The 26,345-nt window shown below is 53.2% G+C and overlaps 1 protein-coding gene across 8 annotated transcripts in view; it reads left to right on the top strand.

Annotated features, from left to right (window-relative positions):
* ARHGEF10L (Rho guanine nucleotide exchange factor 10 like) overlaps positions 1 to 16,717 on the top strand; it is a 136,239-nt gene extending 119,522 nt beyond the window's left edge. For all 8 annotated transcript variants that reach the window (XM_032863567.1, XM_032863568.1, XM_032863569.1 and 5 more), the window contains 3 exons: positions 7,623 to 7,797; positions 14,579 to 14,701; positions 15,889 to 16,717. In XM_032863567.1, coding sequence (XP_032719458.1) covers positions 7,623 to 7,797; positions 14,579 to 14,701; positions 15,889 to 16,430 — 840 coding nt within the window. In that variant the 3' untranslated portion in view covers positions 16,431 to 16,717. The remainder of the gene's footprint in view (positions 1 to 7,622; positions 7,798 to 14,578; positions 14,702 to 15,888) is intronic.
* Positions 16,718 to 26,345: the final 9,628 nt, after the last annotated feature.

Raw genomic sequence — 26,345 nt, forward strand, 5'->3', positions numbered from 1 at the left:
GTCACAGGCCTGGTTCCCCATGGAGACCCCCCTCCCCCACCAGCCAGCTTCTTCCCCTCTGGGAAACTGCTTGGTGATCTGAGCCGAGGGGAGTCGGGGCCAGCCATCACTCCCTAAGCCCGCGCAATGCCCACACCTCCAGGCTGCCACGCCGCTGTCAGAGGGACCATCCTTCAGAGGTCAACCGGCCCATGTCACTTACCAGCCTAGCCCCTGAGGCACTTAAGTGCTGGTCAGCCTTCACCGTGGACAGCAGCGGCCTGGGGTGCTCCGGCCTTGCCCACCTCTCCCCCTCTGTCTGTCCCCGGGCCCCGCCCTGACACCTTTCTGTTTCTCACACACGCTGTGCCCGTTTTGTGAGGTCTTCCCACTCCCCCACCCAGCCCTGCTCCCTGGGACAGAACGCACCTGTTTTGTTCCTGACTCCAATCTGCTCTGCTGTTTCTCTCTCCTTTTGTTGTTGTTTTTAAATTCAAGCCCAGAGTCCAAGTGAGAGGCCCTCCACAGGACCAGTGCCTGACATCCCATAATTATTTTAATTCTGTAACTTTGCGGTGTACAACGTTACAATTTGACATCTGTATGCACTACCAAGCCTGGTTACCATCCAGCTGCACCCAGCTGACCCTTGACCCTTTCTGCCCACACCCCCAAACTCCTTCCCCTCTGGTAGGTGCTTGTCTGTTCTCTGCATCTGTGAGTTTGTTTTTGTTTTATTTTGTTTACTTGCTTGTTTTTGATTTTTTAGATTCCAAATAGCAGTGAACTACCGCGATATTTGTCTTTCTCTGACTTAGTTCGCTTAGTGTATTTCCTTGTAGGTCCATCTGTGTTGCAGAGTACTTATGCCATTTTTCTTATGGCTGAGTAGTATTCTGTGGTCTCAACACACCACGTCTTCTTTATCCGTCCAGCAACCGATGGACACGTAGGTTGTTGCTGTATCATGGCTATCGTAAACAATACTTCAGTGAGCATAGGGGTGTGCGTATCTGAATTAGCTGTTACATTCTTTGAATAAACACCCACAAGTGGAATGGCTGGGTCATAGTGTAGTTCTGTTCTTAGTTTTTTGAGGAACCCCCATGCTGGTTTCCACAGTGGCTGTACCCGTGTGCATTTCCAACAATGGTGCACGAGAGTCCCCTTGTCTCCACATCCTTGCCAACACTGCTTATTTCTTGTGTTTTTGATGATAGCCATTCTAATAGGTGTGAGATGATAGCTCACTGTGGTTTTGATTTATATTTCCCGGACTAACTGATGATGTTGAATGTCTACTCAGGTGTCTGTTGGCCATCTGGAGGTCTTCTCTGGAAATAAGTCTATTAAGATCCTCTGCCTTTTTTAAAAATTGGGTTGTTGGGATTTTTGTTGTTGTTATTCTTGTTGAGTTGTATGTGTTCTTTATATATTTTGGATACTGGTTTGTTGGGATTTTTGTTGTTGTTGTTCTTGTTGAGTTGTATGTGTTCTTTATATATTTTGGATACAAACCCCTCTCCTGTTCAGCAGGTTGCCTTTTTGTTTTGATGATGGGTTCCCTTGCTGCACAGAAACTTGTTAGCCCCCCTTGTTTATTTTTACTTTTGTTTCCCTTTCCTTTGGAGTGAGGTCCACAAAGATGTCACTAAGACCCATGCTAGGGAGCCTACCTGTTTTCTTCTGGGAATTTTACGGTTTCAGGTCTTACATTCAAGTCTTTCAAACATTTTGAGTTCATTTTTGTGTCTGATACAAAGTAGAGGTCCCGTTTCTTTCTTTTGCATCTGGTTGTCTAGTTTTCCCAGAACCCCGTTTATTGAAGAGACAGTCCTTTCTCCTTTGTGTGCCCTCAGCTCCTTTGGCATAGATACATTGTCCATATGGGTGTAGGTTTCTTTCTGGGCTCTCAATTCTGTTCTGTTGACCTGTGTGTTTCCTTTTGTACCAATGCTGTACTGTCTTGATTATAGCTTTGTAGTGTAGTGTAGTTTGAAATCAGGGAGCACGATACCTCCAGCATTGTTTTACTGTTTCAAGATTGTTTTGACTATTTGGGATCTTTTGTGGTTCTGTACAAATTTTAGAATTATTTGTTATAGTCCTGCAAAGTGTGTTTGAACGTTGATAGGGATTGCATTAAATTTGTAGATTGCTCTGGGTAGGAGGGACTTTTTTTAAAGATTAATATTTTTATTTGTTTATTTTGAGAGAGAGACAGAGATAGCAAGATAGCGAGTTAGAGCACGGGTAGGGAGGAGAGGAAGAAGGAGGCTCCACGCTGAGGAGGGAGCCCAACACAGGGCTCGATCCCAGGACTCTGGAATCTTGACTTGAGCCGAAGGCAGACGCTTAACCAACTGTGCCACCCAGATGCCCCAGATGGACATTTTTATATAATATTCTTCCAATCCATGAGCATAGAATATCTTTCCATCTATTCATGCCTTCTTTAGTTTCTTTAATTAATGCCTCATAGTTTTCAGTGTACAAGTCTTTCACTTTCTTGGCTAAATTTATTCCTAGGTGTTTTATTCTTTTTGATACAATTGTCAATGGGATCGTTTTCTTATTTTCTCTCTCTGATGAATCGTTATTAGGCACAGAAATGCCGTGAATGTTCTGTATATTGATTTCGTATCTTGCAACTTTACTGAATTCATTTATTAGGTGTAGTGGTTTTCTGGTGTATTCTTTAAGGTTTTCTATTTAGAGTATCATATTCTCTGCAAATAGTGGCAGTTTTACTTCTTCCTTTCTGATCTGGATGTCTTTTATTTCTTTTGTTGCCTAATTGTTGTGACTGGGGCTTCTAGTACTGTGTTGAATAAAAGTGGTGAGAGTGGGCATGGGGCTTCTAGTACTGTGTTGAATAAAAGTGGTGAGAGTGGGCATCCCTGTCTTGTTTCTGTTATTACAGGAAAAGCTTTTAGCTTCTCACGTTTGAGTGTGGTGTTCACTGTAGGATTGTCATACATCCTTTATTATGTTAAGGTACATTTCTTCTATACCCACTCTGCTTTGAGAGGTTTTCGACATCACAAACGGATATTGAATTTTGTCAAATGCTTTTTCTGCATCTACTGAGATGATCATATGATCTTTGTCTTTCATTTTGTTAATGGGCTTTATCCCATTAATTGATTGGCAGATGTCAAACATCCTAGTATCCCTGGAGTAAATCCCCCTTGGTCATGGCATATGACCCTTTTAATATATTGTTGGGTTCAGTTTGCTGACATTTGATTGAAGATTTTTACATCTGTGTTCCTGGCCAGTAATTGGTATCAGGGCAATTAGGGGGTGATACAGGCTTTATAAAATATGTTGGAAAACTTCCCCTCCCTTCAGTTTTTGGGAGGAGTTTGAGAAAGGCAGGTATTAAATCTTCCTTGAATGTTGGTAGAGTTCACCAGCAAGGCTACCTTGTTCTGGCTTTTTCTTTGCTGGGAGGCTTCTGATTGCTGTTAAAATCTCCTTGCTCCAGTAATCATTCTGTTCAGATTTTCTATTTCTTCAGGATCCAATCTTGGAAGTTTATATGTTTCTAGGAGTTTATCCACTTTTTTTTTTTCTAGGCTAGGAAACCCATTTTCTCCAGGTTGTTCAGGGTGTCAGCACATCATAAGTCCCTGATGATCTCTTGTGTTTCTGTGGTTTGAGCCCCACATCTCCCCTCTCATTTCTGATTTTAGTTATATGAGTCCTCTCTCTTTTTTCCTTGGTTAGTCTGGCTAAGGCTTGTCAATTTGTTTTTTTTTTTCCCAAAGAACCAGCTCCTGGCCTCATTAATCTTATATACTGTCTTTTTAGTCCCCATTTCACTTTTTTCTGTTCCAGTCGAATATTTTCTTTCTACTAATTTTGAGGTCTGTTTCTTCCCCTCCCACCTCCCCCAGTTCCTTTAGGTGTAAAGTTATATTGTTTATTTGAGATTTTTTCCTGTTTCTTGAGGTCGGCCTGCATTGCTACAGACTTCTGTCTTAGAACCGCCTCTACTCTCCCCTCTCCCTCTGATTTTGATGTGTTGTATTTTTCTTTTCATTTGTCTCTAGGTATTTGTATTTCTTCTTTGATTCCTTTTTCGACCCATTGGTTTTCTGGTAGCATGTTTTTTAATCTTCCTATTTTTGTGGTTTTTCTCATTTTCTTCTTGTGATTAATTTGTGGTTTTATACCATTGTGGTTGGAAAAGGTGCTTGATAACATGTCGGTTTTCTTGAATTTGTGGAGACTTTTTTTGTGTCCCACCTGTGGTCTATCCTGGAGAATGTTTCATGTGCCCTTGAGAAGAATGTGTTTGCTGCCGCTTTTGGGTGGAATGTTCTGTAAATATCCATTGAGTCCATCTAGTCTAATGTGTCATTTAAGGCCGATGTTTCCTTATTCTTTGTTGTTGTCTGGATGATCTATCCATTGATGAAAGTGGGGGTATTAAAGTCTTCTACTAGTATTGCATTGCTGTCAATTTCTCCCTCTAGGTGTGTTAAAATTTGTTTTATATATTTTGGTACTCCCTGTTGGATGCATATGTATTAGGAAAAGTTACATTTTCTGGATTGACCTCTTCATCATTGTGTTGTTCTCCTGTTTGCCTTCCATTACAGTCTTTGTCTGCAGGTCTATCTTGTGTAAATATCGCTACCCCGGCTCTTTTTATTTCCATTTGCATGGAATATCCTTTCCTATCCCTTCGCTTTCAGCCTGTGGGTGTCCTTACTTCGACATCAGTTTTTCGTAGGCAGTGTATAGATGGGTCTTGGTGTTTATCCATTCAGCCACTGTATGGCTTTTGACTAAAGCCTTTAGTCCATTTACATTTAAAGTAATTATCGATGAGTGTATACTTCTTGCCATTTTGTTAATTGCATTCTGGCTGTTTTTGCAGTTGCTTTCTGTTCTTTTCTTCTCTTGCTCTCTTCCCTTGTGGTTTGATGGCTTTCTCCTATTAGGTTTAGATTCCTTTCTCATTTTCTTTTGTGTATTTGCTATAAGTTTTCCCTATGTGAACCTTGAGGTTCACATAAAATCTCCTATGACAATAGCAGTCTTTAAACTTTAAACACATTCTAAAGTTTAACTTTTATTTCTCACCCCTGATGTTTTGTATTTTTGATGACACATTTTACATTTTTTGATTTTGTGCTTCTCTGAACTAATTATAGTGATTTTAGTAATTTTACCAGTCATGTCTTTTCATCTTTACAGTTGCTTTATAAGTGATTGATTCACTATCTTTGCTATATATTTACCTTTTCCAGTGAGATTTTTACTTTTGTATGTTTTGTATTTGTAATTAGTGCCATTTCTTTTAAGCTAAAAGGAGCGTCCCTTTAACGTTTCTGGTAGGACTGGTTTAGTGGTGATGAACTCCTTTAACTTTTGCTTATCTGAAAAGCTCTTAATCTCTCCTTCAGTTCTGAATGATAATCTTGGTTGGAAGATTTTCCTTTCAGCACTCTAAATGAGTCATGCCCCTCCTTTTTGGCCTGGAAAGTTTCCGCTGAGAAATCTGCTTATAGCCTTGTGGGGTTTCCCTTGTACATAACAAGTTTTTCTCTTGTTCCTTTTTGGATTCTCTCTTTATCCTTAACTTTTACCATCTTACTTACAACATGTCTTGGTGTGGATCCTTTTCGGTTCATCTTGCTTAGAACTCTGGGTTTTTCAGACCAAGATATATGATTCCTTCCCCGGATTAGGGATGTTTTCAGTCATTATTTCTTCTTTTCTGGACGTTTCTCTCTCTCTTCTCCTTCAGGGGTTCCTGTGACACGAATGTCACTTCACTCGATGTTTTTCCAAAGGTCCCTTCAGATGTCTTTACTTTTCTTAATTCTTTTTTCATTTTGCTGCTCTGTCTGGGTGTTTTTTCATTGCTCTGTTTTCCAGCTCACTGATTTGTTCTGTTTCATCCAGTCTGCCACTGGACTCCGCTAGTTTATTTTTCAGTTCAGTTATAACTTCCGTTTGTTATTTTCCTGTATTCTCTGTCTCTTTGTTGATGTTCGTACTGTGTTCACCCATTCTTCTCCCGAATTTAGGGAGCATCTTTATGACCATCACTTTGAACTCTTTATCAGGTGGATTGCTTATCTCTGTTTCATTTAATTCTTTCTTTAAGGTTTTGTCTTGTTTTTAAATTTGTAATATATTCCTCTGTTTCTTCATTTTGCCTTGCTCTGTGTTTATTTCTGTGTATTAGGTGAGTCACCAACCTCTCCCAGTCTTACATGAATAGCTTTATATAGGGGTTGACCTATGGGGCCCAGAAGTGCAATCTCCTTGGTCACCACCAGAGCCAGGTGCTTAATGGGTGTCCCCCTTGTGGACTGTGTGTGCCCTCCTATTGTGGGGGGCTGTGGCTGTGGCTCATTGGTGAGTGGGGCTGGCTCCTGGCCTGGCTAGGGGTGTGCCCGTGGCTGCTGGGGTACATTGGTGGAGAGGACTCTCAGTGGAGTGCACTCACTGGCACTCACAAGTTATAGGGAGAATCCAAAATGGTGCCTACCCGTACCTGTGTTAGTAAGGTGGACTGAGATGCTCCTACCAATGGCTCCAACCTCAGCCCACTGGGAGAGCCCCTGATGTTTTCTGCCACTCTGGCAGACCCTTTAAGGTTGTGAGTAAATGGATCCTCTTCATCCGAGGTGTATGCTTTTTTCAAATTGGTATTTTTGACTGGCTTCCAGGTTGAGTGAGTCTGTACAAGCCCCGTAAGAGTGAGTTTTCTCTTCCCTTCAGTTTTCTAGAGTTCCTGGATGTAATCCCCATTGATTTTCAAAACCTGGCATTTGGGGGACTTGTCTATCCTGGGCAGGATCTAAGGGTTGGGGTGCCTGAGGTTGGAACTCGAATTCCTCATTCCTCAGGGGAGTTCTGTACCTTTGCTACCCCTCCCGATAGTGACAGGCGGTGGCGGGGCTTCTCCCTGGGGAGTCTGTGTCTCTGCCTCTCATCTCATCTTGACGCTGTCCTTTTACCTTTGGTCGTGGAGACTCTGTTCATTCAGTTCTCAGGTCCCTTTCCAAGGGAATTATTCCACGAGTGGGTGTAGATTTTCATGTCCGTGGGAGCAGGGGAGTTCAGAACCTTGTTACTCCACCATCCTGAACCCAATTCCCTGCTGTTTCTTGGTTCACCAATTTTTGGACATTACGTTGTGCATCCCTGCTGGAAAAGGCTGGGATTTGACTCCCGCTACCCACCTCCCTTCCCGGATAGTTCTGTTTGTTGCACTGGTAACTCCTGATAATGCACATAAGCTGGCCTGTCCTGTTGCATTGACTTTCGGCTGACTCTCCCTTGTGTCATGGGGGTGTGGTAGAGCCTGGTGCATCAGCTGCTGAGAGCTGGCTGTGTACTGTCACTTTCCTAGCTCCTTGTGCAGTGGTGTCCTGTGGAGAGCTAGCGACGGGCCACCTTAGAAGTATTTACACCACAGGAATCAGCCAACATGACAAACCAAGATTCCCTCCCCGTTGTTAAACACTTGTCTTCAGCACACTGCTGCGGGCCCCTGACAGTCCCTTCTGGCTCTGAGCCTGGTTCAGGCCAAGGCTGAATTAGCTTGGCCCGCCCCCCCGAGGCTCAGCCAGCGGGCCCAGCCCAGCGACAACACCCTTCTCTCTGTGCCCCAGCAAAGCTTCGAGGCGCACCAGGATGAGACCGTGAGTGTGACACACATGGTGAAGGCGGGCAGTGGCGTCTGGATGGCCTTCTCCTCTGGCTCCTCCATCCGCCTCTTCCACACCGAGACGCTGGAGCATCTGCAGGAGATCAACATCGCCACCCGGACCACCTTCCTCCTGCCGGGTGAGTCTGCTGCTGGGCCTCGTTCCATGCTGTCCTGGGTCTGGCCAGGGGAGGAGCTGACCTTCGTGGGGCACCTGCCGTGGCCAGGCAGAGCTGCGTCCTGGCCAGCCCGGGTTGTTAACCCTCATGGCCATGTCTGGCCAGCTTTGAAAACCGGACCTCCAAGAGAGGAGGCAGTGAGGCCAGGATTCAAACTCAGGGCTGTCGTTCCCAGACCTCTCTTGCTGTCATCACTCTTCCGTCTCCCTTCTCGCGGGAAGTGAGGTTCCGAGTTCAACAGACTCTCCCAATTCGGGCTGCTGCTGAAAAGTCATACTGGATGGGAACCCAGGCCCATCCGCACCTGCCACTTCTCAGGCTGTCCAGAATCCCAGTTCTGCCTCATGTCATGTACAGACTGTAAAGTGGGGGGAAAGAGAGAAGGCTGACCGGAGGTCTCTTTCTTTAGAGGTTTTTCTAAGAAAGGCAACTGTCTTGGTGTGCTGGCTGGGGTTTGGAGGCAGGAGCAGAGTGAAGGGCTTGGATGTCATCCCCTCGGGGCCTTGCTTCCTCCTGCTGAGCCATTGGTGATACTCAGTGGAGAAGAGGGAGATCGGAGCCCACCTAACACTGCTACTCCCTATGTTGGCCCAAGGCCCCCGTGGAATTGGCTCCAGACAACCCCCTTGCCATCTGCTGCCCAAGATGCTGCCCAGAGCCCGCTGGCTGCGCCGGAGGGAGCCAGGCCAGACACCTGCTCAGGGCCCCTTCCCACCCCAGCTGGCTTTAGCGCTTGGCCCCACTTCCACCAGACAGACTGGTTTGCAAAGATACAGAGGCTGAGTCCTGTCTAAACTGGGCCGGGTTCAGCAGCTGGGAGAGCTGAGGGGCCCTGGGGCGAGGACATGGGGCTGGCCTGGCAGGTGGGGAGCTAATTGTTACAAGGACTCAGCAGATGGGCCACGTGGAGGCCAGGGTGACCACGTGCTGAGCTGGGGGACTGATCTCCCCATCCTATGAGGCCGGCCCGAGGGCAGGCATATTAGCCAGAACCTAAGGGACTCTGGGGGCCTCTGTCTCACCAGAGGCCTGGTCCCTGACTCCAGCTAGGGGACCCAGAGATCACCCTGGGTCCTGCTTCTTCCCGGCCAGTCACAGTAGTGGTCCCCGAGTCTGGACTGGTGGTGATGGGGCTGGGCGGTTACTAAGCCCAAGACCAGCGGTGGCAGTGACCGAGTGTGACGGCCATCTGCCGCACACCCTGGCCCAGCCCTGCATGGAGCTGGGCCTGAAGGTTCCAGATACGGGGTCTCACTTCACGGTAACCCATGGAGTGGGGGTGGTCCCCATCGTACACATGTGGAAGCTGTGGTTTGCTCAGCAGGAAAACATGGCTTGTCTGTGGTCCTGCGGCGGGCCAGAGGCAGGGCTGGGAGGCCCCTGAGAGTCCTACCATGGGGAACGGGGGAGAAATGGTTTCAGAGGTGGCCGGAGTCCTGGCTTGGCCACTGTAGGGCTCGGGTGGCTCTCACTGCCCCCAGCAGCCTGTGGTCCCTCTGTGGGACCAGAGGTGGTTCCTGGCACCAGATAAATGCCTTCAGGCGTGGGAAGATGCCTTGCCCAGGCTTGGAGCACGGCAGGTGCATGAGGAGAATAAATGCGCTTTCTGGGATGTGCTGTGTGGGCTCGGTGGGACCTGGGTTAAGGCTCTCGTCCTGCTCTTTTCTTATTCCTTCCTAACCAACCTTTCTTCCTTCCCTCCCCTGTTCCATCTTCCTTCAGTTCATTGTATTTCACAGTATTTAGCCATTATACAAGGTAAATCCATTTTAACTACAGTAAAGATTTCTTTATATTACAGAACTATCTCCATTTACGCTGATAGCTAAATTATTTCAGGCTAGCAGAACAACAAAAAAAGTGGGCCTTTTAAATCTCTGCGGGGCAGGGGCGGGGAGAGAGAGGATCCATTTGTTGTACGGTCGGAGGTCGTCGGCGGGACTGGCGGGGAGACCCGGCTGCAGGTCCACGATTGCAGCCCCTGCGCATGGCTGTGGCTTTACCGTGTCAGCTTCAAATGCATCTGCTCGTCCACAGGCTTCCTTGTCCTTGGCTGTTCCCCTTTAAGAAGGAAGGGCATCCGCTGTCCTCATGACTATGTCCGAGACAGGGAAATGGAGACCCGGGAGGTGAAATGACCAGAGGTCACTGCCGAGGAGGCCAGAGCCAGCACCCTAATTGCAGCCTCACAGACTTACTGTATAGCATTCCCCGTCCCGGGCCTCAGTTTCCCCATCTATACAGGGAGGAGCCAAGATCCAAGTGGGAGCTTGGTTGTGGGGTATAGGACAGATCAGAGCTGGAGTCAGGTTGGCTCTGTAGCCCTCCAGCCCCATGATGGGCAGTGCTGGGGAATCCTGGGGATCCCTGGTCCCTGCCTCCCAGGGAGATTGGGCTCCATCTGAGGCAGTGCAAGGACAGTGCCCTGCAGTCCCTGGCTGGGGGGAGGCCCAATTCCTGGTGGGTGACAGGTGGGTGACACCACCAGCATCATCTCCATCCTCATCCTCGTGGCCATCCCTGGCCCTCCCTACACCTGCTCCATGGGCCACACCTTGCTGCTTGGCCCCACAGTCCCGTCCATGTCCTTCCGGCTGCACCTGCTACATCCAGCAGACAGAAGACACTTTTCACTCACTAGACTTCCCCGGGCTGGCACATTGGGGACAGAGGCTGAGGTCCCCAGGTGCAGGGCCTCCCCAGAGGTCCCCAGGGGTTACTGCCCTGGGCCCCCGTCCCCAAGCCTGGCAGTTCCTGGTCAGCTACACCTCCCGGCCAAGACCCCTGCAGCCCAAGAGGAGCGGGGCCAGAGCTGCCTCAGGGGAGGGTGTCTTCTGCACCCCCCATGCCGTGCCCCGGCCGGAAGACAATAGGACAGGAACCTTCAATTCTTTATTAGAGATATTCTAAAAAAGGCTTTTAAGTATTTTTTCTTCCCCCATACCACCAAACGAAATAATTGCATAATTAGTAATAAATTTGTTCCTCTTCTAAGTGTGGATTTTTTTAAGGGCGTGTTAAAAATTTATCACACTTCCTTCCCCCGACCCCTTTCTTCCACTCATGTACCCGACTGGTATTAATGCATTTTTGAACCCAAACTCCCCCCTCCTCTTAACTAGACAGGTCATTAATAAAATGTTCTCCGGGAGCCTGAGCTTTTTAAAGTTGTCTGTCTGCAGATAGATGGCTTGGGTGAGTTGAACATCGCCGCATTAAGTCTCTGTGATAAAATATTTATCCACCATTAGAATTTTTTTTCTCTTTTGGACTGTTTGTGGAGTGTCTTGCTCTTTTCCTCGAGGCAGAGGAAGGGCTTCAGAACGAGGTCTGCAGATGAAGTCATTTCTCAGTTCTGGTGCCTGCTGCCCTCCTCGGTGTTGGCTGGGTCTCAGTTGTCCACTGGGGGCCTGGGAGACATGGGGGCACTGGGGAGTGGTCTCTCACGGGGCTTACGGCCCCAGGGGGTCCTGGAGAAGGAGGTGAGGCAGCGAGATGAAAATGTGCCCCTGTTTGCTCTCTTGGCTTCATTATTTTTGTGGGTTTATGGCTCTGATGGAGCCGATGATAAGCCACAAGCCCAGGTCCTTTCCATAATCACAGACGTTATCCCAATGGCCTCTTTTCATTGATTGCGCTCGCTGGGCTCAGAGCTGAGCCCACTGTGTGTCTGCATTACACACACATGTATAATTCTAATAATCATAAAATGGCGAGGTCGGTTCCTAATCCTCCCTGACAGAGGAGAGAAAGAAAGCGGCTCGTCAGCTTGCACATCTAGTATATAACGTCAACACCCGCGTCCTTTGTCACTTTTCTGCTCACTTTTCTGTCCTGGTACTCGTTCCCTCGTGAGCTCAGCAGGTGCGTGGCTGCCCTCACTAGGCTTCCCTCTGGGGAGCCAGCAGTGAGAGAGAGAGGGGGCCACAGAGACCTTGACCCAGCCCAGCAGGGAACCAGGTTGGTGGAGGGGGTGGGTGGCAGCCTGCAAGGGCTCCAGGAGGGCAGGGAGCACTTGCGCTGGCCTGCAGCCTGCTCTGCTGGCTTCGCGGCTTCAGGCGTGGGGCCAAGTCCCAGCTCCACAGACCCCCAGCCCTCTTTGTGAAATCGCCCTTGCTGTCCAGAGATGACCTGGCTCTTCTGGCCGGGTTCGGAGCCCCACACTGGTTCAGCCCGCGAAGAGGGTTCTCTGAGTTTGGGCCCCGTTGCCTGGAGCATCTGTCCCACCGCCTGCCGTCACTTGCATGTGTGTCTCAAGCTGCACATCTAGGCGACAATGTGGCCTTCCACCCAGGCCTGCTCCCCCATCTGGGTCCGAGGCACTGCCATGCACCCAGCTGCTCAAGACAGAACACCTTGATTCCTGTACCCTCTTCTTCCCATTCGGGTCTGTCAGTGGGTCTGTCCATCTGCTTCAAAATGGATCTCGAATGCGCCGGCTTCTCATCTTCTTCTAGGACACCAGGGTGTTTCGCCACCACCGTCTCTGCCTGGCTGGTCTGCTTGCTCCCTCCCTTCCTGCTCTCCACCACGCTGTGGCTAAAGTGCTCCTCCAAACCAGGTCACCCACTCCTCGGCTCAGACCCTCCAGTAGCTTCTCACCTTGCTCAGAGTGAACAGTCTGGTCCTTACCCTGGTCCACCTGCTCTCTAGCTGTCTGGAATTTGCTCCCATCCCCAAGCTGGGCTGGCTATAGTCTGCTCCTGCCACCCACTCATTCTTGCCCCGGGGCCTTTGCATGTGCTGTGCCCCAGTCCTTAGCTGTGACCTGGCGTGGCTGCGTCTTCCTTGCCCTCCAGACCTCACACCCCCACACCTGCTACCCCATCCTTCCAGAAGGCAGGGTGAGGCAGGAGACTTGGGAATCCTCCTGCCCCATCCCCCATTTGAATTCTCTTCCTGGTGTTTATGTTCCTTGTTTACATTTTCACTTCCCCTTTCCCCTCTCCTGATGGGGTTAATGCAATAGCCACTACTACAGTGAAAACTGAATGACACCAAACGTTCAGTGCCTCCATCCACCAGCCACACTTCCCTGTGCTCGCTAGCCACGTGTGGCTAATGGCTGCAGAACTGAGCCACGTGGTTGGTAAAATTTCCATCACCACGGAGAGTCCTAGAGTGTTTGCTCCCCAAGCTGAACTGTGTGCGGCTCCTGCCGTGCCTGCAGCCCTGGGTGCCCAGTCCCGCGCCCAGGAGGCCCTGGGATGTTCCGGGGTGCCGGGCGAACGGGTCAGTGGTGGGAGAGCACACTGTGATGGACACTGCTATGTGAACCCCAACATGGTAACCCTGGGGAGCCCCCCGTTCTGCTTGGAGAAAGCCCATACCCCCACCCGTGGGGAACTGCAGTCATTTGCTCAAGATTAGAGAGGCGGCCGCAGTGTAGATGGTCATTGGCACCTGGGAGCTCAGCTCCCACCCTGCGCCCGCCAGCTGGATGACTGCTTTGGACCTTAGTATCCGCCTCAGGAAAATGGGCACACCGCTCCTGTCCTGCACATCTCCCAGCTGTCACGAGGCTTCCGTCAGACCGGAGCAGGGGTACGTGTGCTTTAGATGGTCCAAAGCAGCGTTTCTCCAAGTGCGGTCCCTGGACCAGCAGCAGCTGCATCACCTGCATACTTGCTGGAAATGCAGTTTAGGGGCTCACCTCCGGGTGGGGGGTGGCGGTGAGCCCAGCCAGGGTGCGGATGCCTGCCCAGTTTGGTGGCTGCCGCTCCAGGCATCATTTCACACATCCCGTGGTGTGGATGTGAATTTCCTTTCAGGGAGGCGTGAGCCCCTTGCCGGGGGGGCAGACGGATTCAGCCCTTCAGAAAGGGCTCGCTCCTGCAAACAGGTCCTCGGTCCTGCCCCTTCCCCTTGCCCAGAACTGTTAACAACAGGACAGCAGTAGTAGTGGCCGGTGATGTCTGTCTGTGCGTGCCGTGGCCCAGGCATGGGGTTCAGTGGTTTATGTTCACTTATTGACTCATGTAATCCTCTGGACGAGGCTGTGGAAGAGCATCACCGTCCCCTTGTGCTGCTGAGGAAATGGCAGGGAGAGGCTTAGGGTCTGGCCTGGGTCGCATAGCTGGGAAGTGGTAGCACTGGGCCCTGGAGCCCACACCGTGTGCCACCCCCCCACCCCCGTAAAGAGTGGAGGGACCCTAGCGCTCTCCCTGCCCCTGCACATCTCGCTAAAATGAGACAGCAGCAGGGGCAGAGCCAGATAAGAGCTAATGTGGACCGACATCAGCAGCCTGCCCGCTCCTGGTGCGGAGTCGTCCGCAGCACTGGCGGGGGGCCGGGAGCTGCTGGGGCACTCAGCCTTCACCCCGGGGAAGGACCCACGTGGGCAGGACGGCAAGCCTGCGGTGGAAACCGAAGGGCCAGCCCTCCCATCCCGCTGCTTGTATCCACAGTGTCCCCCGCCCTGTGCGTCTGCATCTCCTTCACCCTCAAAGCCGTGCCCCCTGTGGAGCGCCCCCATGAGCCAGCACTGGACTCTGTGGCGCTACCCCCTCCCGTCCTCACACAGCCCCACCGTATCCAGGTGGAAACTGAGGCTCGGGGCTGCAAGGGCCGGATCCCAGCCAGGTTAGCCTGTCAAGCCCGCGTCCTAACCACAGCCCCATCCAGCTTCCTGCTTGTCTCACGGGAGAAGCCAGACCACGCCCCTGCCTCACCCTGAAGCCCCCAGAACCCACTGCCATCCTCCCAGGAGGGGCGCAGCTCATGCTGGCTTCTCTCTCCACAGGCCAGAAGCACCTGTGTGTCACCAGCCTCCTGATCTGCCAGGGTCTGCTCTGGGTAGGCACTGACCAGGGTGTCATCGTCTTGTTGCCTGTGCCTCGGCTGGAAGGCATCCCCAAGATCACAGGTGAGGCTCTGGAACTGGTCTTGGCAGGGCCCGGCAGTCAGCTGCAGATGGCCGGGGAGGGGGAGCCTTGTGCCCAGAGGTTTACGCTCTCTTCTGACGTGGGGATCATTCTCCAATGTCCCCTGTCATCACAGGAGGCCCTGTGGCATAGTGGAGTTATGTCACCCCACCCCAAAGTCTCCTAGCTGCTCTCTGGGTCTCAGTTTTCCAATCTGGCCAATAGGCACAATACCGTGTGTGGGTCAAGTGGCTTCAGGATTGGTGGAGGCCCCTGACTAATGGCTGGGCCCCTCCTGTTCCCTCCCCACAGCAGCTTCAAAATGTCCAGGTTCCAGAGACTGACATGACAAGGCTCCTGGGGACGGGGTCTGCATGCAGATGTGTTCCTACAGAGCAGCGGGAGGTCTGCCCTGATGGGTTGTGCTAGGGCCGGGAGAGCAAGGGCGGGATCAGGGAGGACCCAGAACCCTGATGAGCAAGGGGTCTCCTCCAGCTGCAGGGCTGGGGTGGGCAGGGTGGGAGGGGGAAGCCCTGGGGAGGTCCCGCCCAGCCAGAACAGGAGCATCCCCTCTTCCTAAATCCCAAAGTCACCTGTTTTCATCACAAAGGTCATTTGGTTCCCCATGGTGTTGGTTCTTGGGTGGTAGGGAGGCATCAGACAGAGACCATGTCCCCCAGTGCTGACCGTCTGCTGGAGGCGGCCAAGGTCCGGCTTGTGGGGGGGCAGGTGCTAGGAGAGCAAGTGTTCTGGTACCTCGGGGCCCAGAGACCGGGGAGCTGGGCAGGCTGTGGGCGGAGTCAAGAAGGATGTGCTGTGGAGGAGCCCGAATTGGGCTTTAGGGGATGGGGTGTAGCATCAGGTGGCTGGGGAAGGCTCTGTGGGCAAGGTCAATGGCTGGAGCGAGGGCACGCAGACATGCGGCTGGTGCAGGCGGGGGCTGTGGGTGCTGTCACACTGACGGTCCCCCCAGTGGTTCATAAGGTCACTCCTGTTCCCTGTCCCACCCCTACACAGCAAGTAGCCCTAGAGTGTGGGAGAGCCCTTCTCCAGACCCAAGGCCTTCCGGAACGTTCCGACAAATGTTCCAAAACAATAACCACCAGCCAGAAAGTTCTCTGAGAGAGGTGGGGTGCCTCCTATCAAGCCCTGGGCCTTTGGGCCCCTTCTCCCCGTTCCTTTCATCCAGGGAAAGGCATGGTCTCGCTCAACGGTCACTGCGGTCCTGTGGCCTTCCTGGCCGTGGCTACCAGCATCTTGGCCCCTGACATCCTGCGGAGCGACCAGGAGGAGGCCGAGGGGCCACAGGCAGAGGAGGACAAGCTGGATGGGCCAGCGCCCGAGCCCACGCCCACACCGGCGAGCCACGTGGGCCGAGAGCTGACCCGCAAGAAGGGCGTCCTCCTGCAGTACCGCCTGCGCTCCACCGCACACCTGCCAGGCCCGCTGCTGTCCGTGCGGGAGCCGGCGCCGGCCGACGCCTCGGCCCTGGAGCACAGCGAGGAGGACGGCTCCATCTACGAGATGGCCGACGACCCCGATGTCTGGGTGCGCAGCCGGCCCTGCACCCGCGACGCCCACCGCAAGGAGATCTGCTCCGTGGCCATCATCTCAGGGGGGCAGGGCTACCGTAACTTCGGCAGCGCCCCCCCGAGGGGCAGTGGGAGGCCGGCCCCGTGCGGGGAGATGGACAGCGCCCTCCTCATCTGGCAGGTGCCCTTGACGCTATAGCCCTTGGCCGGGTGGGCACATGGCCACAGGTTGCAGGGGACTCTGGGCTGCTGGGGGCCCCTCCTGCCTTCTGGGCCCCCCTGCCGGCAGGACCGGGTAGACTCGCCTTCCAGGGACAGCAAGGATGGGCCTCCGTCTCCTGGAACTACCTTGGCAGAGGAGAATTTCTTCCTTTTTTTAAAAAAAGAATATTTCAGAGTGTTCAGGGAAGGAGTCTGGGTTTGGGGAGAGGATCCCTCTGGAGGAAATGGCCTTCTTTTTAAAAGCAAAAAAAAAAAAAAAAAAAACCACAAAGCCTCGAGACTGCCTGGCAAGGCCAGTCCCTCTCATGCGGCCGAGTGGGGCTCCGGGAAGGGCATGTGCGCGGGATTGTCTGCGAGCGTGTGGGCTGCTGTGTGGACATGTATAAATACGTACATACATACGGTGTATAATATGTGTATAAATGAGGTCTGTACATATTGGAGCTCTGGGAGATGCTGGAATAAAAGACGAGAATAATGTGAGCTCTTGGGTTGACTTTCTGTCTTCTGAGATGTGATGGAGAAGCGACAGCTGTCCGGCGACGGGGCGGTTCAGGAAGCGGGAGCACCAGGGAGACCTCACCCAGCGGCACAGGCCCTAGAAGGAGCTGTGTGATGCCCTCACCGGTGGCCACCTGTCGTTTTCTACTTTTGTAATTAAAGAAAAGGAAATGAAGTCACAGATGCGGTTCCCGATCCCACAGGTGCTTCTCCAGTGTGTCTCGAAGAGCCCCAGCCACAAGCTGTGTGCCAGCCATCCTGGACAATACAGACCTGTTTCCATCATCCCGGAAAGTTCTGTTTTATCGAGAAGAGGCTCGGAAGCTTCTTTTCTGAATAGTTTTTGGGGAGAAGGCTGTCCCCCTCCCCCGCGCTCTGGATGGGGGTGGAGGCAGGTGACCTTGGCACCTGTCCCTGCTTCCCTGGGAGGGAAGACATTGGAAGGGCTTCTCCACAGGGAGGATGGGGGTTGGGGGCTATTGCTGTGGGTGATGGGGCGAGGTAGGGAGGGGGCTGGGAGAGGAGGGGGTGAGTTCCAGACGGTGGTGGCAGAGCCCAGGCTGTGGGAGGGGCGCTTGGGGCCCTGGCTTCCTTCTGCTGGCTCAGTCTCCATCCTCAGATTTCTAGAGCTTCCTTCCAGGGTGGGATGGGGGGACAAAGCCGATACCCACCACCCAAAAGGGAAGTATTTTCTCCAACCTCCCACCTACCACCTCGCTGGCATCTGTCCCCGAGTCTGTCCACCCACCACCCGCCCACCTGTGGGGCCTCCCTTTCACGCTCCCTGGTGGCGGTGCCAGGTGGCGGGGTGGGGGGAAGCAGAGATCAGCAGGGGTGGGAGGCAGCCCTGTCAATGGGACCCAGCTGGGCAGCTCCATGGGCTTCCATGGATGCTCTGGGAACTCGGGGAAGAGCCACCATGGGGGGGGGGGGAAGCCACTTCAGCCAGGTCCTAACCCTCTGGTGGCGTCTTGTCCACTGGAGAAGCCACGCCCTCATTCCTCTCTTCCACAAACCCCCTGGGCTCCCGTTCTCCTCAGGCACCTTATTAGCCGAGCCGAGCCGAGGGCAGGCGTCAGGGCCAGCGGCTACGGGCTTGGAGGAGGTCAAGGGTGCTGCAGAGGAAGGGGAAGGGCCTCCAGGAGGGAACAGCCTGTGCCAAGGTGGGCTGTGCAGGGGCTGATTTATTCCCAAAAGCAAGCAGTCCGGCATGGGTCCCTGGGAGAGGAGCAGGGAACAGTGACCGGGTGGTTGGGGGGACCACGGCTCTGGACGCTGAGCCTTCAGGACCTGGACATTCTGTTCCGGGTGTGCCCATCTTCTCTGAACGTCAGTTCCCCTTTTAGTATCCAAGGGAGACTCACCAGTGTCCTGCCTGCTGCTTGTGGGAGAAGAACGAACGTGCCTTGACGCCCTAAGTCAAATGCTGGTTGAGACTTTTCCTAGAACAGTCACCGGGAAGTTGCAGCCACTTGGGGCACCGAGCGAGCCTGGGGGCTGGGATCTGGCAGGTCTGCACCCATAGAAGGCCTGCCGTGTATCTTCCGGCGCGTCCCTTCACCCCCAGGCCTCAGTCTCCTCATCTCTATAATGGGGATGATGACACCTCAGTGAATTGCTGAGGACAAGGGGCAAACCTCCTCATAGCCTCTTTCAAATGACTTGGGCAGACTGTCCTGGCAAGAGGTTCCCCCTCGTGTGCAGGAACGGGTGTCTGGGATCTCTGCGGGTCTCTTAGATCCTAGACCTACAGATCGCTCAGCTGAAGGGGACCTGGGAAACCCGTCACCGAGAAACTGGCAGACTTAGCGACGATCATGAAATTATCGTATCCGTCAACGGCCCCTCTCCCGATTCTCCGCCAGCAGAGCGAGGGGGTGTCGGAAAGGGCTCCAGAGAGTGAAAACGCGTGGAGGACCTGCCTGGCACGGGAGGGAAGCCTTTGCTTTAGGTGTTGATTAGAGAATCAGTAGCCGTGGCACTTTGGGCGGGATCATTCATCCCCACGGCTGCTCCCCTGCCGTGCTCCCCTCATGCTGCAGGTGGGGGACCCGGGGCTCATTCACTCAAGGAACTCCCTGAGGAAGCATCAGGGCCGGACTCTTCCCACCCAGGCCACTCCGCCTCCAAGAGCAAAACTTCGGAGGAAGATGGACCAGAGTTCCCAGTATGCTCTCCCCACTTACTGGCCGTGTGATGTCAGGCAAAAACACCTTAACTTCTCTGCGTCTAAGGACAGAACAACAGTCTAGGCCATGGGAACTGAGTGCCAGTCTTTCGGCATTTATGGAAAGCCTGCTTTGTGCCCCGGGTAGACTGTGCTCTGGAGAGGGAACACCGAGGAGGGGAGGGAGAAGTGTCGGGGAGGGGGCTGAAGATGGGAGTGTGGTGTCCGGGGAGGCCACACTGAGGAGGTGACCTCTGAGCCAAGACCTGAAGGAGGAGCAGACATCAGGCCATAGAATGTTCTGGACAGAGGGAACAGCATGTGTGAGGTACTGAGGCAGGAACTGGGGTTGCGGGAGTGGGGGACGGTCATGAGTTCTGGGTTGGGTCACAGAGGGACTTTGCCTTTTCCTTGTTGACGTGGGAGGTCGCCGGAAGCTTTTGAGCAGAAGAGTGATACCACCCAACAATTCTTTTGGCTGCTAAGTGGAGGCTAATCTGCAGGGGGCAAGGGTAGAATTGTGGGGGCCGAAAGACCACCGAGGAAGCCGTTGCAATATCCTGGGGCACGCTGCGGCTGGCGGGGCCAAAGCGGCCACGGCGGGTGTGCTGGATTCTGACGGTAGGCTCCATAGGCTTTGCGGATGGGTGGGTGGGGAAGTAGAGAAGCAGAGTCAAGGTTGACCCCAGGTGTCTGGCCCTGAGCGACTAGAAGGACAGAGTTGCCGTTTCCTGGGGCAGGAGGTGGGGGAGATTGAGAATTGGGTTTGGGGCGTGTTATACAGAGTTGCCGCTGATCATTTCGTGCAGACAGGACAAGTGACTATGAGTTTGGAGCTCGAGGGGGAGAGTCCAGGTGACAGAGAGGTGTGAGCCGGGCCAGATCTCCAGGGAGCAGAGGAGGCCGGGAGTTAACGTCCTGGAAGCCTAGTGGAGAGTGTTGCAAGGAGGAGGGAGCCATCTTCTGGGTCTGGTGCCATGGACAGAGCTGACCTTGGGAGCAGCAGGGGCCTGGGTGTGGTCTGAGGCCGAGGTGGGCTCTGTGCCTTTGTCCCCTGCCCCTTTGTCCCCTGCCCCTTGCCGGAGAGAGAAGAGCGCCTTTTCTTCACCCGGATGAGCAGGCACAGTGGGGACCTGTGGAGAGGAGGCAGGTGCTTCCGACCCACATTCCAGCTGGGATTCTGCACAGCTGCCCATGGGGACTCTTGGGCTGAGGGCAGGTGGCTCGCCCTCCACCTGTGGGGAACCCAGTCGCCGTGCCCTCCTGCCACCCTCCCACACCCCCAAGCCCCAGAACTCTCACCAGCTAGGGCATCTCAGACCCGCAGGCCCAGCCCTCCTCTGCCCTGCTCTCCCTCCCTGGGGGCCATGCAGGGAACACCGCACCCTGCCCATAGTTCTCTGCCCCCGTCAGGATTCCCGACTTTCTCCTGGACTGGTGAGGGCTTCAGGTGTGGGGTGGGGGTGCCATTTTCTGGCCCAGGAGCCCCAGTAGTCCTCAGGCCTGTCCTTTCAAGTCTGTCCTGTTTCCGACTCTCTGCGGAAACTGGGATTTCTTGACTGGGAGAGTGGCCCAGCAGCCCACGGGCATCTCTGTGCTCGGATACTCTTGCTTCGTAAAAGGAAGTGGCTTGGCCTGTGTTCCCCCAGAAGCCGATCTGGAGACAAGGATTTTGATTCAAATCATTTATTAGGGAGGTAAGGCCAGGGCCTGGCAGGAGGGGATGTGTGTGGGACAGGGAAGCGAAGGGAGCCAGAACAGGGCATGCTGTGTGTGGGCCACCTGTGGAGGGGAGAGACAGTACAGGGCATGCCTCTGAGTCACCCCAGCTGCAGGGTGAGGACACAGCTCCGTGTCCCGCAGCTGCCGTCAGGATGTCCCCAGTGGAGGCTTCAGCGAGAAGCACTAGCTCGTGGCGCTCCAGTCTGCCTCCTGGCTCAGCCAAAGAGAGAGTCCCTGTGGTTCCCGGGCCATCGTGCACTGCCAGAGGGCTTTTAGGACTTTAAAATGTTTTCTTCTGGGGTGCCTGGGTGGCTCAGTGGGTTAAAGCCTCTGCCTTCGGCTCAATCATGATCTCAGGGTCCTGGGATCGAGCCCCACATCGGGCTCTCTGCTCAGCGGGGAGCCTGCTTCCCCCTCCCCTCTCTCTGCCTGCCTCTCTGCCTACTTGTGATCTCTGTCTGTCAAATAAATAAATAAATAAAATCTTTAAAAAAAAATGTTTTCTTCTCCAGCAAAGCCAAGCTTCGAGGGGATAGAGTCATGCTACGGACAGAAAAACATGACATTTAGAGCTCAACGCTGGTTGTCTGTTCTAGGCTGGTAACAAATTACCAGGGGCTGGGACAATTTGTTTCTCCCAGGTCTGCAAGCGGGGGAGTCCAAAATCAATGTGGTGGCTGATTTCGCATCTGGTGAGAGCCCTCCTCCTGGCTTGCAGATGCCTACCTTCTTGCCGTGTCCTCCCCTAAGGGAGAGAGAGGAAGCTCTGGTCTCTCTTCCCCTTCTTCCAAGGGCTCGGATCCCATCACAGGGTTCCCCCTCATGACCTTATCACCCCCCAAAGGCCCGACGTCCAAATACCTTCACAGCGGGGGGTGGTGGTGTTAGGACTTCCACACATGAACTTTGGGTGGGAGGGGGGGTGCAGACGGCAGGGGTGGGGTCTGCAACTCACAGGGAGCTCCAGTTCTGGAAGGGACAGACTGGCCTGGCTCGTTTCCAAACCCTGGACCCAATAGGAGAGCCCAGCTGTCCCTCCCTGTGGCCAGGTCAATTGTCAGGCTTCTGGGGACAGGTTTTATGCCCTGTCCAAGAGGGACTAGTCCTTCTGCCACCCACAGGATTTGTGTGACTGCCGTCTGGCCCCCAGCCCTGTGAAAGCCGATACACACATTTACAGGACAAGGACCTGTGTCCCTGTTCTGTGGTGGTCACAGCCTCTGCAGCCTGTCTTCTGTGGGCCTGATACCTGCTTTCTTTGGATTGCAAAGCTTGTGCATATGTGTTCACATGGGTGGTGGTCACACGGGATAGAGCCTGAGCTTCTGCGACACACCATGGGGTATTAATAGCACTGGACGTGCTAGTCTGATGGGTGAGACAGAGCCACTAACCTGCGACGTTCCAAGTCTGATGGGGGAGAGGTCCCAGTTCTCAGGGACTCCCAGTCTGACGGAGGACTCAAAGTTCCCATCACCTAGGCTGATAAGGACGCTGCTAGTCTGATGGGGGAGATCCAGCCCTCCTCTCACAGTCTGATGGAGAAGACATAGTGTCTGCTTAGAGACCCTGGTCTGATGGGGGAGATACATTCCTGTCTTCAGAGGGCTCCCCAGTCAGATGGTGGAGACTCCCAGGCTGAAGTGGGAGAAAAGTCCTTTGCCCTTGGCGAGCTCCCAGTCCAAGAGGGGAGACAGGACCCTCCACCGTGAAGAGACCTAATAATGAGGCACACAACAGAAACTTTTTAAAACAATGCCGACCTAATTACAGCGCTGCTGAACCACTCAAACTCCTCATTTACACATTCCTGGGGAAATGGCAAATAGCAAGAATGTGTAAATTGAGGAAAATTAATATAATTACCCGAGCTGTTTCTTGTCATCTTTTCATATCAACAGAAACCACAAACCTTTCCTGGTAAGAAGTGTGGACATTACAGGCTCTCTCCTGGAGGCAGACAGCTGGCTCCCCCTCCGCAGGGAACAGGTGCTTACAGGTGCCCGGTGCACCTGCAAGCCAGCCCCGCCAGGTGCGCCGGGGAGCATGGTGGAGAGGGCTCTAGGCCTGGAATCAGGAGACGTGGTTCGAGTTTTGGCTTTGCCACTGGTTTGCATGGGATCGACGGGTCCCTGCACCTCTGGGAGCTGAAGTCCTGGCTGATACTAGTCCAAGTGTACTAATCCCTCTATTGGGTCCGGGCCCCGTGTCAACGGCTTTGTACCCTTGATCCCAGTGAATCATCACAACCTTGCCCAGAGGGCTTCTTTATTACCTTTGCTTTACAGACAAGGAAACCGAGGCTTGGGGAGGGGAAGTCACATGACAAGGGTCACACAACACAGAAGAGGACCCCAGGATAACAGCCTCAGTACCCATACACTTGACCCTGCACTATCTGCCCCCCATCCTCAGGGGTAGATCAGGGCCCGTTTCCTTGCCCTGCCTCTCCACTCTGTCCCCTGAGGATGCTGTGTGAAGACAGGTGCACGTATGCTGATCCAAGCTACTGTTTGCAAACCCTTGGCCTTGGTGTGCTCTTTGGAACATGGGGGTATTAAAAGCATTGTGTGAATGGGCTGTTTTGAGGATAAAAGTAGTTAATCCATATAAAAAATCAGAGCAGCTCCTGGCCCATGGTTTCTGGATCCAAGATGCTCCTCTTCAGAGTCGTAAATGCCCAGGCATGCAGAGAAGCCTTTCGTACCTTCTTTAGAGACACATAGCTTTTTCCGCTGGCTTGGAGAACCCAGCAATTTGTGCAGAAACTTCTATCTGTTCTATTGGCTTAGGGCACACAAATGCCAATACAGCTCATCAAGCTCTTTTAGAAAATAATAGCAAAGGGCCATACACACTTTACTGAGAAATAGGCATGTCATCGTGGGCCGTTTAGTAGGTCCAGAAAACAGACCATGGGCGTTCGCAGAAATGTGCTTTAGTTTGAGCCACTGGTCCTTCAGCAAGTGTCTGCTGCTGGCTGCTGGGTACCGGCTTGCCGGGGCGGGGGCTGGAGCCCTGGGGCCTGTGCATCGAATGCGTGCACACGGTCCCTGCCTTCCTGGAGCTGAGTGCCCAGCCTCACGGGAACAGAGTTCTGAAAAGATGAGGTTGCACGGGGCGTCTGGGCTGCTCAGTGAGTTAAGTGTCTGACTCTTGCTTTTGGCTCAGGTCATGATCTCAGGGTCCAGGGATCGATCCCCATATCAGACTCTGTGCTTAGCGGGGAGTCTGCTTAAGATTCTCTCTCTCGGGAGCCTGGGTGGCTCAGTTGGTTAAGCAACTGCCTTCAGCTCAGGTTATGATCCCGGAGTCCAAGGATCGAGTCCCACATTGGGCTCCCTGCTCAGCAGGGAGTCTGCTTCTCCCTCTGACCTTCTTCTCTCTCATGCTCTCTCTCTCACATAAATAAAATCTTAAAAAAGAGATTCTCTCTCTTCCTCTGCCCCTCCCCTTCCTTGCGTGCTCACTCTTTTGCTCTCTCTGAAAATTAATAAATAAATCTTAAAAAAAAAGATGAGGTTCCTGCAGGTCCAATATGTAGGGAAGAGAAAACTGGTTTTTGGGGGTCTCACAGATGTGGAGTCTCTCACTCAGTGGCCTCTGTTTCTCCAGCTGTAATACTAACACTCCTTGATCCCAGGATGTGTGTAAAGTGCTTAGCCCAGGGTCTGCTCACACAGTGTGAGCGCTTTTTTTTTTAAGAGACAGAGTGAGTGAGTGGAGGGGAGGGGCAGAAGGAGAGGGAGAGAGAAAGACTCTGAAGCAGGCTCCACACTCAGTGCAGAGCCTGATGTGGGGCTCGATCCCATGACCTGAGATCATGACCTGAGCTGAAATCAAGAGTCAGATGCTTAACCGACAGAGCCCCCCAGGCGCCCCCAGCGTGAGCTCTTTCGAATAGTGATGACATTGACAAGAGGCCTGATCAGCAGGGAGCAGGTGGCTTTAGGTGGACGGGGCCGGCAGGGGAGTGTCCCCTCCCAGGGCCCCATCTGGGGGGAAGGGAGATTAGGGGGGCTCAGCTACAGGGGAACTGGCTGGTTTCCGTGGAGGCCTCCATGGAGCACTGCCCTCAGGAGCAGCTAGAGAAGGTCACCTTGCTGCAGGTACGGCTGGGCCCTCGTGATACTGGCCGTCCCACCGTGGTGATGACTCCCCACAGCCTAGTGCTGTTGGTCTCTCTACTCAGCTCAGAGGTAGACGTGGAAGGATGAAGAACTAATATCTTCACACACACGGCCCAAGTTCTATGAAAACCGTTGACCTCCCTCGGAAGGTAAGGGTGATTGAAAGGCCCAGCTTTAAAATGGAAAACAAAACCACAACCTCACACTGGCACCACCGTGAAGCTAGACTGTGCTGGCAAACCCAGCCTGGGGGATCCTGGTTGCAAGGGTTGGGGTGCCCATGGCCAAGGTGGCCAGAGACCCCTGAGCGCCATTCCAGAAGTTCTTCTGAGTTCTTTCTAGCCTGAACCTAACTCAGACACGATGGACATGACGCCATCTTCTTTCCCTGTTGTTTCTGTTAAATGAGGTGACCAGGCCCTTTTCTTTGGCAAATCCGGAGATGTACATTTGCATGCTGTTTTGCATAATCAGGGAATCATTTGCATCCATTTGCATGTTTCTCAGGATGTGAGATTCAAGGGCCCCAAACTCAATGTGTGTGAAATGAAATAAGTATGTTGAGACCGGCTGTTCAACTCCTACAAGCTGGCCTGAACCGCATAGGCTGGGACGAAGGAGCTCAGACAGCCGCCGGTCTCTGGGTGCTGGTCAGGCCAGGAAGGCCTAGGGCTTGCTCTCTCCAGGGATGCTTGGGAGGGAGGTGGAAGGAGACCAAAGAAGCTAAAGGAGATGACACTGTAGGGCAGAGTGTCCTCATGGGCCTGGAGCAGCCCCTCGAACAGGTGCACGCAAGGGGAGTGATGGAAACCCTTCAGCCGCGTCCGCATGATCCAGCAGCTTCTATGTGCCAGGCACCGTGCTAGACTTCTCTCACAGGTTGGCCCATTTTCTCCTTAGAGCCTTACAAGGTGGGTTGTTGTTGACCCCTTCTAGATGAGGAAAGGACAGTGTGGAGAGTTGAGGTGACCCATTCAAGACCCTGTGACTGGTCTTTGGAGGTCCTGGACTCAAATACAGGCCAGTTTATTTCTAGAACCTTCCTGCCCTGGTTAAGGAGAGTGAGAAACCCAGACTTCGGCAGCTCCAAGAGTGTCTGTCTCTCGCAGACAAAGCTCTCTCCTCTTTCCAGTGTTTCAAGGGACTTTATCCTGAGGAGGGAGCCCGAGGGCCCCTGTGCCTCCAGAATGGCTTGGTTTCCATAGCAACAGAGGTGCACCAGCCAAGTCACAGGCCGACCCCAGGGAGGGGGTGGCGGGGCATCTCCCTTGGAGGGAAGGAACCTGAGCCCCTGGTACAGACCTGGCACTGAGCAGGGTCTTCGTGAGTGCTGTTTGTTCATTCACAGATGGATAGACATTAGAGGTGCCCC

The sequence above is a fragment of the Lontra canadensis genome, unplaced genomic scaffold (genome assembly GCF_010015895.1).
Source record: "Lontra canadensis isolate GAN:19392208 unplaced genomic scaffold, GSC_riverotter_1.0 scaffold25, whole genome shotgun sequence".
NCBI lineage: Eukaryota > Metazoa > Chordata > Mammalia > Carnivora > Mustelidae > Lontra > Lontra canadensis.